The 12,739-nt window shown below is 33.8% G+C and overlaps 3 protein-coding genes across 3 annotated transcripts; 2 read left to right on the top strand and 1 right to left on the bottom strand.

Moving 5' to 3' along the window:
• The first annotated feature begins 31 nt into the window (after positions 1-31).
• On the top strand, positions 32-2,576 carry LOC128671347 (inactive peptidyl-prolyl cis-trans isomerase FKBP6-like). The gene is made up of 4 exons (XM_053747757.2): positions 32-240; positions 687-990; positions 1,113-1,312; positions 1,511-2,576. The coding sequence occupies exons 1-4, from the start codon at positions 194-196 to the stop codon at positions 2,316-2,318; spliced, it is 1,359 nt and encodes a 452-aa protein (XP_053603732.1). The 5' UTR covers positions 32-193; the 3' UTR covers positions 2,319-2,576.
• Positions 2,577-2,656: 80 nt separating this feature from the next.
• On the bottom strand, positions 2,657-5,299 carry Phb1 (Prohibitin 1). The gene is made up of 5 exons (XM_053747770.2): positions 5,149-5,299; positions 4,709-4,798; positions 4,082-4,243; positions 3,636-3,817; positions 2,657-3,253 (listed from the first exon to the last, which is right to left on the bottom strand). Exons 2-5 carry the CDS (start codon positions 4,794-4,796, stop codon positions 2,861-2,863), a joined length of 825 nt encoding a protein of 274 aa, XP_053603745.1. The 5' UTR covers positions 4,797-4,798; positions 5,149-5,299; the 3' UTR covers positions 2,657-2,860.
• A 4,047-nt stretch (positions 5,300-9,346) lies between these two features.
• Positions 9,347-12,463, top strand: LOC128680415 (uncharacterized). Its single transcript, XM_053763597.1, has 5 exons — positions 9,347-9,365; positions 10,542-10,706; positions 11,135-11,264; positions 11,651-11,709; positions 12,060-12,463. The coding sequence occupies exons 1-5, from the start codon at positions 9,363-9,365 to the stop codon at positions 12,153-12,155; spliced, it is 453 nt and encodes a 150-aa protein (XP_053619572.1). The 5' UTR covers positions 9,347-9,362; the 3' UTR covers positions 12,156-12,463.
• The last annotated feature ends 276 nt before the right edge of the window (positions 12,464-12,739 follow it).

Here is a 12,739-nt window from a genome sequence, read left to right as displayed (position 1 = left end):
TAAGTACCTACCTAACAAATATAATACCTTGTTTTTTTACTATTGTTGTAGGTATTTGAGTGAGTCGCTTAGATTCCATTTATAATTGTATTGAAATTTGTTTTTCTTCTTTTATAAAATACGTAATTTAAAGCTTCAATATCTAAGAATAATATAACTCATAGGAAAAGGTAGTAACAGTATTGTAAATCAAATGGAATCAAAGTCTACTTTAGCGCTTGAGGATGGTCTGGATTTAAAGTTTGTATTTAATTATTACTATTTATACTCTATTTTCTACTGTAACTTCTTACCTATCCCTACTATAATAAGGTACTTCAAATTGATTTAACTTATATTAAAACAATGTGAAGTAACTTGAATTAAATCAACTGGTGTTGTACAGCTAGGATTGGCTCTCAACGAGGGAACTCTGCAGTGGTTTATTGCATGGAATTAATTTAAATTTGATGGTTAGGTTTCTTGGCAGAGTTTGGACTGCTGAGTGTGTCTTTGCAGTGGTTGTGCTAATATTATCTATCTTTAAGTATCATATCATAATCATTAATATTTATGAAATTTTACATGAGAAAAGCCTATGGCCTGACATCTCATTAAACTTTTTTTAAAATATTTAGTAAAATGCAGGTTGTTCTTGCACATGGTCATACAAGGTTACATATAAAAAAGGAACTCCTTTTTTTTAGGACATTAGTAACTACTGGTTCAGTCCTACAGATAAATCTAGATTATGATGACACAGAATATGTAGCTGAAGCTGAACGCGCAGAGACAAAAATTGTGGACATCATTGGCAAGCCTATAAAAAATTTTAAGGAATTTGAAAAAACATTAGTTCATGTAGATCCAAAAGGGTTTGTCAAAAAGAAAATTATTGAAGAAGGTGGAGGTTTCCCGTTGCATGAAGGTTGCACTGTGTCCATCGCATTCTCTGGGTACTGGGAAAATGAGTTGGAGCCATTTGATATGAAAAGCTGCCGAAAACCATTGGTCTGTGCTATTTTACATTTAAAATAAAATAAAATCTTTGCCACATCCACACTTGATAATCCACAAACATCCACACTTGATAACCCACAAATTTATATAATCCTGGAATACTTTATTTTTAGGTGGTTGATCTAAAAGATAATGGGCTATTACCAGGCCTCCAAACAGCAATCATGTCTATGTTAGTTGGAGAAATGTCTGTTTTTCTCCTATCATATCAGGTAATGTATGGGGAAATGGGGATACCGCCTAGAATCAAGCCTAAAGCTCTATGTGTGTTTTATATAAAGCTTGTGAGGAGTGTTATCACACCACAGGAAGGGTAAGTAATTTAAAATATTCAAGCAATGTAAAGCTAAAGATTATTTTGTCCATTGCACAGTCAACTTATCTATACGTAGTTCACCCCTGCTCAAGTGAGAAAGAGAACTGTTGTTATTGTTGACTTACTTTCTCAGCCATTGTAGCAATTTATAAAATAAATTTGTATAAAATCTACATGTAATTTTTTGTTTTACAGTAAAATTGATTTTTCTGAACCTAATATGTTCAACAAAATACATAAGGAAGTAATGATGCTATATACTTCTGGTGTAACTTTACATAAAAGTAATAACACAAGTGCTGCTATACAGTTGTTTAGAAAGGCTGTAAATATGCTGCATAAGTGCCGTTTGGCTAATGAAAGTGAAGAGAAAATTCAAGAATGTGAGCTTATTAAGCTATATCTTAATTTAGCAGTGTGCTATATCAAAATCAAGCAACCACTTAAAGCATGTACTGCTTGTAATGAACTGAACAGACTAAATAGTCTTTGGAACAATGGCAAAGCCCTGTTTCTTAATAGTAAAGCTCTCAGAATGATTGGACAATTTGATGTTGCGGAGAAAAGGCTCAAAAGAGCTATCAAACTTTGTGAAAATTCTAAAGATTTAATTTTAAAAGACTTGAAGAATGAGTGTGACCTGCTAGAAAGAACACGTAAATCTTGTGATCAAACCAAACTTATTGGAAAAAAAATTGTTGGTTCTAATTTAGAAGTAATAAGTGAGGAGTTCAAGAAAGAAGTGGATTCATTAATAAAAAACTTTAAAGAAAATGTTAATATATGTAAATTAACATTACCTGAAGGACTAAATACAACAGAAATGGCATATGTCAAAGATACTTGCATAAAAAATAATTTGTTCTTTAGGAAAATAAAGAATCAAGATGATGAATGTGGTGCTGCCACTTTAGCTGATAGTAAAGTTGAGAATTTTGCATTAGATAAAAATAAAGACGACGACTCTACGGAAAATAACGACTTTTCCAACTGCAAAGAATAATTAAGAACTTTGCTGCTGTCAGTCTGTAGAAAAGGACAATCAGAATTAAGGGGATCTTGATAACACCTGGTAAAATCATGCAACCCAAGTAAGTTTATTTTTTAAGGTTCCAAAAAGTTGGCACGATGCTACCGCTACCGGACTCTTGGAAAGGATAATGGACAAATGGTGAAGGGTATGTATCGTGCTCAATGTAGATGTGGCGTTATTTGTACTTTTCAATGCAATCAATAAATTCTTATTTTTTGTTAAAAAAAAGTTGTATTTATTTAAGGCTCAATTTTGAGAAATCAGCCTTGGAAATACTATTTATGTTTTAGAAAAAATAAAATAGCATGTCCAACATGAAGTATATTTTAATGAACCACATTCAACATATAACTAATCACAATCTACGCTTTCTGGTGGAGTCCTCGTAAACTTATTAACACTACACTTTATCTTTATTAAACGCAATAGGCATGTGTGTAAATAAAATACAAATGCAATTAATATCCAGCTCCCACCACATGAAGTCTCAAATGTTACAACCTAGGAAGTACTTAGTTTTGTGTTGGGAGATTTAAGAGCACATTCTGTCCTTGCGGTAAGTATGTGACATTGCGGGACTTGGATAGTTGGTATGCAATATCTTCTGCAGCTTCGATACGTCTGAGTTCGACGAGGCCTTCACCAGCGTTGCCGAAGGACTTCGCGAGGAGTACTGCCGCCTGCGCGTCTCCCTCGGCGGCGATGACGGCCGCCTTCTTCTGTTGTTCAGCCTTCTCTACGAGGAACCTGGCCTTCTCCGCATCTTGCTGCGCCACTTGCTTTAGCTCGACGGCCTGCGTGAACTCCTTGCCGAACGTCAAGTGTGTGATTGAAATGTCGTCGAGGATCAAACCAAATTGACCAGCTCTTTCAGTTAAAAGTTCATTGACTTTTTGTGATACAACCTGTAAAAAATCATTTTGAATATTAAAATATTTTGCTTTTATATTGTCAATTTATAGGTGTGTTTGTTATGTTAAGTGGCATATTTTAATGCACGTGATTATGAGAGGTAGGAAATTCAATTTGAATGTATACATTTATCTACCATAGTTGAAAAATTTTTTTTACAAAAGGATGGAAAGATTCATCTTATTAAAAAACTGTATTTTGTATTTATATAAACATCATCCACATAACATAGAACACATGCACCAACTTTCTTGGCAATTTTAAATTTAGTGAAATAATGAAAAAAGTAAAATGATAACATTACAGTGAATTGCTATCAATCAACCTTTTTCTATCTTTAAAGGCAAAGTTTAGTAAAACTTATGAAATCCTTACCTCTCTTTGTGTGATAAGTTCTCCAGCATCAAATTGTGCGACAACTGCTTTTAAGACTTCTGATGTGATAGATGGCAACACCCTTTCATCATAGTCAATTCCGAGGATCGTGTATATTTTTGGCAACTGGTCTGGCACGGGTCTGAACAGGATACGGAGGGTGATGTTCACATTTTGAAGATCTGAAAATGCCATAAACAGAATATTATATTCCCTGATTTATTAGTAGTGAGTGGATATTTTTTTCACAATGTGTGGTGGTATTCATTTTGACAATGTATTGGTTTGATATAAAAGGACATGTCTTATGAACTTTTACAAGCCAATTTATGGCATTTCTAACCACTTTGTTAAATTTACAATAAAAAAAACTTTTTCCTCATTTTATATTTCACAAATTTAAATATATTTTACACAGAATAATTAATATGTTTGACTTAAGATACCTTTACTGCCAGTGACTGTTGGAACATTTCTAGGTCTAGATCTGATATCGAAGATGATTGGTTTCTGCACCCAAGGGATGAAAAAATGGGTGCCTTCCCCAACAACTAAGTTCTTCACACCAGCAAATCTGTCAAAGATGACAGCTCTGTTGCCTCCGTCAACTGAAATGATGTTAACAATGGATTTAGATACAAATCACAAATGAGTTGTATGGATGATTGAGATTAAATATTATAGGTTAGCTAAGATGCCATCGGTATAAAACAAAGCAGCTTCCGTCATGTCGCATCTGTCTAAATGTATGCTAAGATCTTTAAAACTATGCAACGGATTTTGATGTGGGTTTTTTTAAATAGATAATTTCATTCCTGAGGAAGGTTTATGTGTATAATTGATTGTGGTTTTACCAGAGTGAAGGCAGGCCAGGCTGCTAGTAGTCAATAAAAACCTAATAAATAATTTGCCATTACTTTGTCTGGGAACACAGGATTATGATAACACATCATATTAGCCTAAAGGTGCGGATGATTATGGCAGGCAGACTCCAGTACCATAGATGCTTCATATATGTATAGGTACCAACTTTAGAAAAGTTTAAGCAGTTAATGTCTTTCGTGCATACATACCATTGTATAAAGCAGAGTTGACTACACCACCAACTAAAGCTACGCCAAGGCCGACCTGACCAATACGATTGAAGAGTTGTGCAGCCATTTCTGAAAAAAATGGTAGTAATTTTATTTGAAATACGAAACTGAAATGAAATACTTTTTTTTAGTAGGTAAGAGAACTAAGGCTAACTAAACTATCTCAGTCGGCGAATGTAGCAATCGGATGAATTTTGATGCAATACACTTCTTTAAATTTAACTAGTGTTATTACTACTAAATAACTTCAAAATTGATTTAGGGATCCATAACATGCATCAATAGAATCATATTCGTAAGAAAAGTTCTAAAATATAACCCGCAATCACACGATATGTTACCTAACCTCAAAATAAAGGTTGACAAATTTACAATATTACAAAAGGAATACATTTAAAAACTAGTGTGTTTAATATTACCTTAGCACTTTAAATATGTGATTCTATCTGTATAATGTATTGGTTTTAATTTGTCGATAGAAAACAAGACTTTTATCAAAAAATCGAAATCAGAAGAAATCAGAAAATCAAATGTCTTCTTCCTTCTCTTGCTTTACTCATTGGCTTTACTTGATCGCTCTATTAGGTCAATGACAGCTGTCAATGTCACAGATTATAATACATTTTTACGTTCTTTTTTTCTTTGTGTGCGACGTTGAACAGAGTTTTTTTAGGTATTTCAAGTTTTTATTAAAAAAATATACGTACATACTACACGGAGGAGGATTATTAAAAATAAATTTAGTCGTGTTCTATTTATTTAATGCAATATATTAGGCAAAGCTCATCTGCGCTGAGCTTCAGCGCAGATGGCGCTACTGGTACAACACAAACATTGCCAATGGAGGCAAAATGCGCCAAATTTCAATATTGTTTTAGATTTACGACCAAAAATACCTTCTACGCAATCGTGGTGCGAGTTTAAAGGAAAAAGGAAGGATTATCCTGAAAATAATAATGCTATTTTTGGTTATGTTCTGCATTATTTGTTCAACTGTGGTCATAAACTTATATAAACTTGATTTTGACTGAAGATCTTACCTGTATGAAGTCCATATTTTAATAAGTCTTCACGTGTGAAGTGTTCCGAGCTTCTTTTCGATCGTTTACTGGCTCAAAAATTTTACAGCGTGAGGCGTATCCCATAAGTTTTCAAAGTTTTTTTATCTTATGGAAAACGATTATTCCTTATATTTCGGCACCCGAATATGCTACATTGTTGTATATTTTCACAAACGAATGCTTACATAATGAAATGATTGATAAAGTACTCTAAAATAAACGTTTTAATCGACATAGCAAAAGGCGGCAAAGCTTTAGTGAACCTAACATACAGTGCTGTACTCTGGCGGGATAAATGTGCAATAATACTCCATCATCATCAATACATATAATAAAATTGAAGAAAGGTCAAATTTGTACATTGGATTTTTTCTTAATATTCTTCATGGAATATATAGTTACTGATATAGATGACGAAAATATAGTTTTGGAAATTTTTGTCTGTCTGTCTGAACATACGAAATCTTCGAGTACGTAAACGTAACATTCGAAATCTACTGGACCGATTTGCTTGAAATTTGGTATGTAGGTACCTTATATACCGAGCTAACATCTTAGATACATTTCATCCCGATAAATGGTCAGGTTCCCGTAGGATAATTGAAAAACTTATAATAAATCAAAAAAATCCTCGGAATCCCGGGTTAACATCTTATAGACATTTCATCCCGGAAAATGAGGAGGGTCCAGTAGGAAAATTAAAATAACAATCCACGGAGGCGATTTACTTTCAAATTTTGCAGTAAGAAAAAGGGGTAAAAAACTGTTAATATGAAAGTTCTACACCGTTGAAGTTAGTGACTTGAACATTTGGATTTTGGTTGTTTACAACAAATTAATGAATACGTGTTTCAGATTTTTCTGATAATTAACCCTCAACCTTCAAAGGAGGGGGGGGGGGGTGAAAGATTGTATGGGAATTAATACATTTTTCAATTACATTTACACTTACTTTTTGTAGTAAATAACAGTAAGTAAATACAAAAAATGATTAATTTACGTTTGTGGTTAATAAAACACCGGGAAGTAAAACGTTGCAAAAAACATAATGGCACAATATGTAGAAAACGGCACGGAATATCCACATTACATAGCAGGAAGCGGGATTGGACAAGTTTGCGGGACGAGACACGCAGCGGGAAACAGAAAATTGAACTAAAGATGAGAAATAATGCGAAATTAAATCATATATGTTTACCAGTCTTACAGAGTACGCGATAAAAAAAATACTGAGGTTTTACTATGAAATTCACGCGGGCGAAGCCGCGGGCAAAAGCTTGTTACAAATAAAATTATTTGCATCATTTGTATCTTTAGCGCCTATTTAATTAAAAGAAGACAGTTCCTGTGGTGCCAACCATGGTGATAATATTGCTATTGTATAGTAGCAGGCGCATGCAATATACCTTTTGATTCGGACTTTGAAGCAAAATAATTATGTTTCTATTATCAACCATAGTTATTTCTATGCTGAAATACTATGATTGACGCTAACTTATTATTTATTTATTTATAAAACTTTATTGTTCCAAGTAAAAACAAACTTATAAACAAATGGCGTAATTCTATAAGCATTCTCTCCCAGCTAACCATTAGGAGAAACAGAGAAAAGTGGTGCGGCGCAAAAATATCTTAAACACAAATAAGTGCTACCACATACTAAAATACAATAATAACTACATATATAAAATATAAATAGCAAAGCATAATATATATACATATATATCAATATATGAATACATACAAACCAAAATAATAAAAATTATGTCCAAGACATACAGATAAAAGCTAAATAGAAAAGAGAAAATCAGGAGGAAAAGGAGTCCAAAAGATGAGTATAAACTCTTTTCTTGAAAGAAAATTTGCTGTTTAAGATGGTAATGGTAATTAACTTATCACGTAGGTAACAAGATAAAGTTGGCCTTAAGTCTCATATGTAACCTAATTGCTGCACCATAATCTCAATAATATTATTATTAATCATGCTAAAAGTTAAATCAGCAAACATACCATTTCTAACTGGGTTACGATGGCGGGAAACGGATGGTAATTGAATGAAAAATAAACAAATAAAGGGGGGTAATAGCGGTGAGTCTGTGGAGGGTCGATGTGCAAAATAAAACGTGTTCAGAAGAGTAACGTATGTTATGCATGAAACAAAGATTTGATTTTTATTTATCTAAGTACAACGTACCTACCTATCCGCTTTTGTCTTTCTCCTTTCAAAAATAAATCTGTTTCAGCCTTTAGAACTTCTATCTATCTATTTTTTACATCTAATCGACTCGAAACACTCGTTGATTGTGAATTGTTAAATTCCTACATGTCGGGATAATAATAACATGTTTGCACATATTCTAAGGGCGAGTTGCACCGTTAAATTTGACGTTGATTTTAACCGGCACGAACTGACGTTTAGACAAAATGGGGTAGGTACTTTGCATTTTTGTGCGCGTGTTAAAGTTAACGTCAAAGTTGACGGTGCAACCCACCCTAAGGGTTATAGTTTACACTTAAACTGCCTGTTTGAATGTGCACACTCCATACTTTGCACATGTGGCATGGGTGGCTCAATTATGCAATAACTGGCAATAAGCAATTCATTAGTAGACATAAACTTGTTCATGGCTTATTGAATAATCACCAAAGTCGTTTTGCGGAACATAAACTAATTACCTATGTAATCTGATGTTTGGATGATAAACTAGGTAACGATATGTAAAAGTGAAGATACCTATTAGTATATAACTATCGAACTAGGTAATATGTAAGAACCTATAAAAAGAAGTCTCATGTGTCGAAAATGAACGAGTACACGAATGCATTAAGTATGTCTGCTGAATGGATTTCTAATGAAATTTGTGTAAGGACTAGTAGGTACCTATGTCTACCTATCATTTCGCATGCGGCGTCCGACTTGTGGGAGGTAGGTAAATTCATAGGTTTTTGGGGTGACCCAATTCCTTAACTCACCCACAATCAGCTGTATTTTGTTCTCCATAGTTCGGATGATGTGTGAAATTTCTCTGCCTCTGCATATAGGTATGCCCCAGCCCTACAGAGAGGATTGTCAGCAAATAGATAACAATTTGAAGAGGTGAATATGATTTTTCAAATGCATTCGAAACTCTCATATTAGCAAGTACCACTCCACGATAATCCACTCCATACCCTGTAGACATCATTACGGGGGCACTACAGAACAAAAAACAACAGCATTCTCAAGAGAGTTGAAGGTAGCCAGGAGGCCGGTCGTAAAATCACAGCCGAATCTTAAAAATTCAAAGGTTTCTCAAAAAGTTTTGTCAAAAACTCACAGTCGAGAATGATGACACGTTCATATCAGACAGACAGAAAGATGACAGACTTACGTACAATGCTCTATTACGTAATTTAATTATTTTGTTAGATAATTTTATCCAAATGACCTGCTGACTTTTCTAAGAGTAAATAAAATGACTAAAAGATTCTGAAGGTAACCTAACCAGTCATCCAGTCAATGAACTAGTTTCACATTCACCGACTTAGTTCGATATGACATTGTTGTTGTTATCTTTTCACAATATTTATTAATGGTAAGGGCACTTTATTAATATCTGGTTATTTGTTGCACACAAAGCTAGCAGCACAGACCTTAGAACGTGTTAATAATTATAATATTTTGTTTCAAAACTGATTATTATGTACGTCAAAGTGCCTCACGTGAATAAATGTTGCTTTTGTCTCCCTCTTCGTCACGGGATCATAATATTTGGAATAATTAATACGGTAAGATAATGCTTTTCAGTTAAGTTAAAACTAGCTTTTACCCGTGGTATGAATTTCCAACGGGATCATTTATTTTTCTGGGATGCAAGTTACGCTATGTCCTTCTACATAATTCAAACAACCTACAATAAGTAGGTTGTTTTATATATGACACATATGATATAGCTTTTAATCTAATACTGAAAGTAATAATGAAATGGAAAAATCTGGAATCGAGCGGGAATCGAATCCACGCCGCTGCCTAACAGAGACTATTATTTACAAAAGTAGTTATTTCTTAAATTCTTTAAAAAGTTAGTATTATTGCATCTTGCCTGAATGCATAAAACACTTATGAATGCAATCGTAAAAATAGTCATAAATCTGCTATGTAAGTGTACCACTATATACGATGCGTATGAGTAGGTAACTATGACGCAGACTGCTCTGACTTTTCCCCTGGATAGATCGCATAAAATGATGTGAAAAGTAAAGTTTTTTTAATACAAATAATGCGGCAACCTCACAGCCACAAACAAGTACAAAAGTGCTTGTTTGTGGCTGTGAGGTTGCCGCACTTTATTCGTATGTATCTTTGTAGATTTTATTCGAAAACTTAAAATTTTTCTCCATACATTACTGGGACATTAATCCCACTAATATTATAAGCGCGAAAGTTTGTGAATATGTTTGTTTGTAATTCCTGCTCAAACGGCTTGGCCATTTTTTATGAAATTTGGTATAGCTGATCCCCTTGGATCAACACAAAGTGCACTTTTTATCGCGAAAGTACGCAATTCCCATGGGATTTCGTCCAAAATATCAAGTCAATAAAGCAAGTGCTGGTGGTGTGCTGATCTATTAAAATGGTAGATATACAAGCTTATGTGGCATGAATATAATTCCAATATTTTAATATATTTTTCATATAAAAATATTGTAACATAAATAAAGAAATATATTAAAAAAAGTAAGTAATCTTGTAATAATTTAACATCTTTCAGTTGCTGACAATAATGGCAACCGCCTGCATGGTGGTGACCACACAGTTGCACAAGCACCTGACTATCCACGTCTCCTCCCTGGAAGAGATTACATCCGCCATCTTGTTCGGAATATTGGGGATGAGCATTATTCTCAGTATCTTGCTGCTGGTAGCTGGTTGCCAGGTAACTACCTACTTTCATATTTTGGTTAGGCGATTGGCAAGTATTCAGATACTTTTTGTAGTTCATACAATCAGTTGTATGAACTACAAAACTATCTCTCTCATTTGAGTGTGTTCTCGGTTTCATTCGCGGCTGTAACGCTCCGAAACCAATGCTTTCGCTAAAAGTCTTTCGAAAGATCCTCACGAGTAAAGCTTAGTGTAAGTAGTCGGTCTATAAAGTCTACATTTTTTGACGTTGCAATACCAAATAGAAAGGTTTACGAATTTCGTTTAACCATTCTATTCGGTATGGTTGTTATTATTATTGATCACCTAAACATGGATCACCTAAACGTTGATCACCTAAATTGAATGTAAGAAGATGTAGCTACTTCAGTTTTGGAGAATTCAATCAAATTCTCGTTGACTTGAGTGATTTGATTTCAGAAAGATGTCGCCATGTTAAGGTTGTACAACTGTTATATGGTGGGGACCACGTTGGCTGCCTTGGTACCTGCCTTCGTCTTGATGTCCAGGATGAGAACTATGGAAGTTTGTGGGGCGTTCGCCGTCATTTGTAAGTTTATAAGGCTCAAATTACAAAAAAATGCAATAACCATGTAGTTTAGCTGGTAGGTACATACAAAATATCGTTACAAAAAATATTTAAGTTAAGCTATTTTTTTTACACGCACGAGATGGGTGACTAAAATGGTGTCTCCCTGTATTTTAGAAGAATATCAGTTAATTTTCAGCCGATAAATGTCTGTTCGCATTGAGCCCGCGAGGTGATTCTAGGCTTATAAGACAGTACTCTAGTGAGTACATTATAATGGTTGATGATTATGACTTTTATTAAATAAATTAATAATATGTTTAGATAATTTTGGAAAGAAACACAGCTAAATAATTAAGTTTAAAAAGTTAAAATTTAAGTATAATACCATGTATACTTATTTTCAGTGATGCAGTGTTACGTCATAGTGCTCGTCCGGAGTGAAGTGGTGAAGCTGGAGAAGAAGGTTCGTACTGAAGAAGTGGCGCCACCTACCGAGAGCCAGATTATTGATATACCTGACACTGATTACTTAATTTTTAGGATTTAGTTATCTATAGTTATTGAGCTAAGAAGAACTAATGTAGTTAACTATTATTTACGTTTTTTATATTTTCCTGTTGCCCTTTCTTTCGATGTCGCCTAAAAATAAAGCCGTTTATATTTATATATAGCCGTTTATATATAGCCGCCGGAATAATTGTATTTTATTAAAAACTTTAATTATGGCGGTGCTCTTTGATATACAACCACGGCTTTGTATTGTAATGACACTAAATTATTGAAATATTTTATATTTTCACGTGTGGCACCCAGGTGGATGCCCCCAGGACTCCGAGTCGTGACTTACTCCGACTGGGCCATTGTGAAGACACTCGAATTCATAAAATTGGAGTAGGTATATCTACATAAAGGAGGCGTTCGCCGCAAAAGAGGGATTTTTGTAATTGGTATATTAGCAATAATTGAAATTTCCTTACAAAGTGTGCAACCAAACAATAAGTAATTTTGGCCAAGAGTTTTATCACCAGGGAATTAGCGGATGTTTGTAAACTTCTTCTACTACTAAAAACTACTATAAAAATAATTCCACTATATAAAAATCACGACTCAAAACTTGCAACTAAGTTCCACGTAATAGGTAGATTTTTCTTTTAGTACCTATATAAAGGCACTGAAAAAAAAAGAAATAAAACAAAAATAAATACTGGGAACTGTTATTTTATTTAATTCATTAAATTATACATTTATGATGAGTTTATAACTTTTTGAGCTGAGGGATAATCTCAGCTCAGATAATCTCTTAATCAGCCTTCAAATAATCTGAAACAAAGAAAAACGTTAATTTAGTTTTGTAGAAAGATGTCAAAATTAGAAAATCCTATCATAATAATACCATACGTGCGAAAGTTTGTGAGGATGGATGTGTGTATATTTGTTACTCTTTCATGCAAAATCTATTGGACGTGTTGTTATGAAATTTGGTACACGGGTAT

The sequence above is a fragment of the Plodia interpunctella genome, chromosome 1 (assembly GCF_027563975.2).
Source record: "Plodia interpunctella isolate USDA-ARS_2022_Savannah chromosome 1, ilPloInte3.2, whole genome shotgun sequence".
NCBI classification, from domain to species: domain Eukaryota; kingdom Metazoa; phylum Arthropoda; class Insecta; order Lepidoptera; family Pyralidae; genus Plodia; species Plodia interpunctella.
The sequence above is the reverse complement of the archived record's forward strand: the minus strand, read 5'-3'. Positions and strand labels throughout refer to the sequence as shown.

Excerpts from the sequence above, each read along its gene's own strand:
- LOC128671347 (XM_053747757.2), top strand. The coding sequence starts at position 194 with ATGGAATCAAAGTCTACTTTAGCGCTTGAGGATGGTCTGGATTTAAA. Across the intron at positions 991-1,112 it reads AAAGCTGCCGAAAACCATTG|GTGGTTGATCTAAAAGATAA; the intron begins GTCTGTGCTATT and ends CTTTATTTTTAG. Across the intron at positions 1,313-1,510 it reads GTTATCACACCACAGGAAGG|TAAAATTGATTTTTCTGAAC; the intron begins GTAAGTAATTTA and ends TTTGTTTTACAG.
- Phb1 (XM_053747770.2), bottom strand. The coding sequence starts at position 4,796 with ATGGCTGCACAACTCTTCAATCGTATTGGTCAGGTCGGCCTTGGCGTA. Across the intron at positions 4,244-4,708 it reads CAACTCTGCTTTATACAATG|TTGACGGAGGCAACAGAGCT; the intron begins GTATGTATGCAC and ends ACATCATTTCAG. Across the intron at positions 3,818-4,081 it reads AACAGTCACTGGCAGTAAAG|ATCTTCAAAATGTGAACATC; the intron begins GTATCTTAAGTC and ends TGGCATTTTCAG.
- LOC128680415 (XM_053763597.1), top strand. Across the intron at positions 10,707-11,134 it reads TGCTGGTAGCTGGTTGCCAG|AAAGATGTCGCCATGTTAAG; the intron begins GTAACTACCTAC and ends ATTTGATTTCAG. Across the intron at positions 11,710-12,059 it reads TGGTGAAGCTGGAGAAGAAG|GTGGATGCCCCCAGGACTCC; the intron begins GTTCGTACTGAA and ends TGTGGCACCCAG.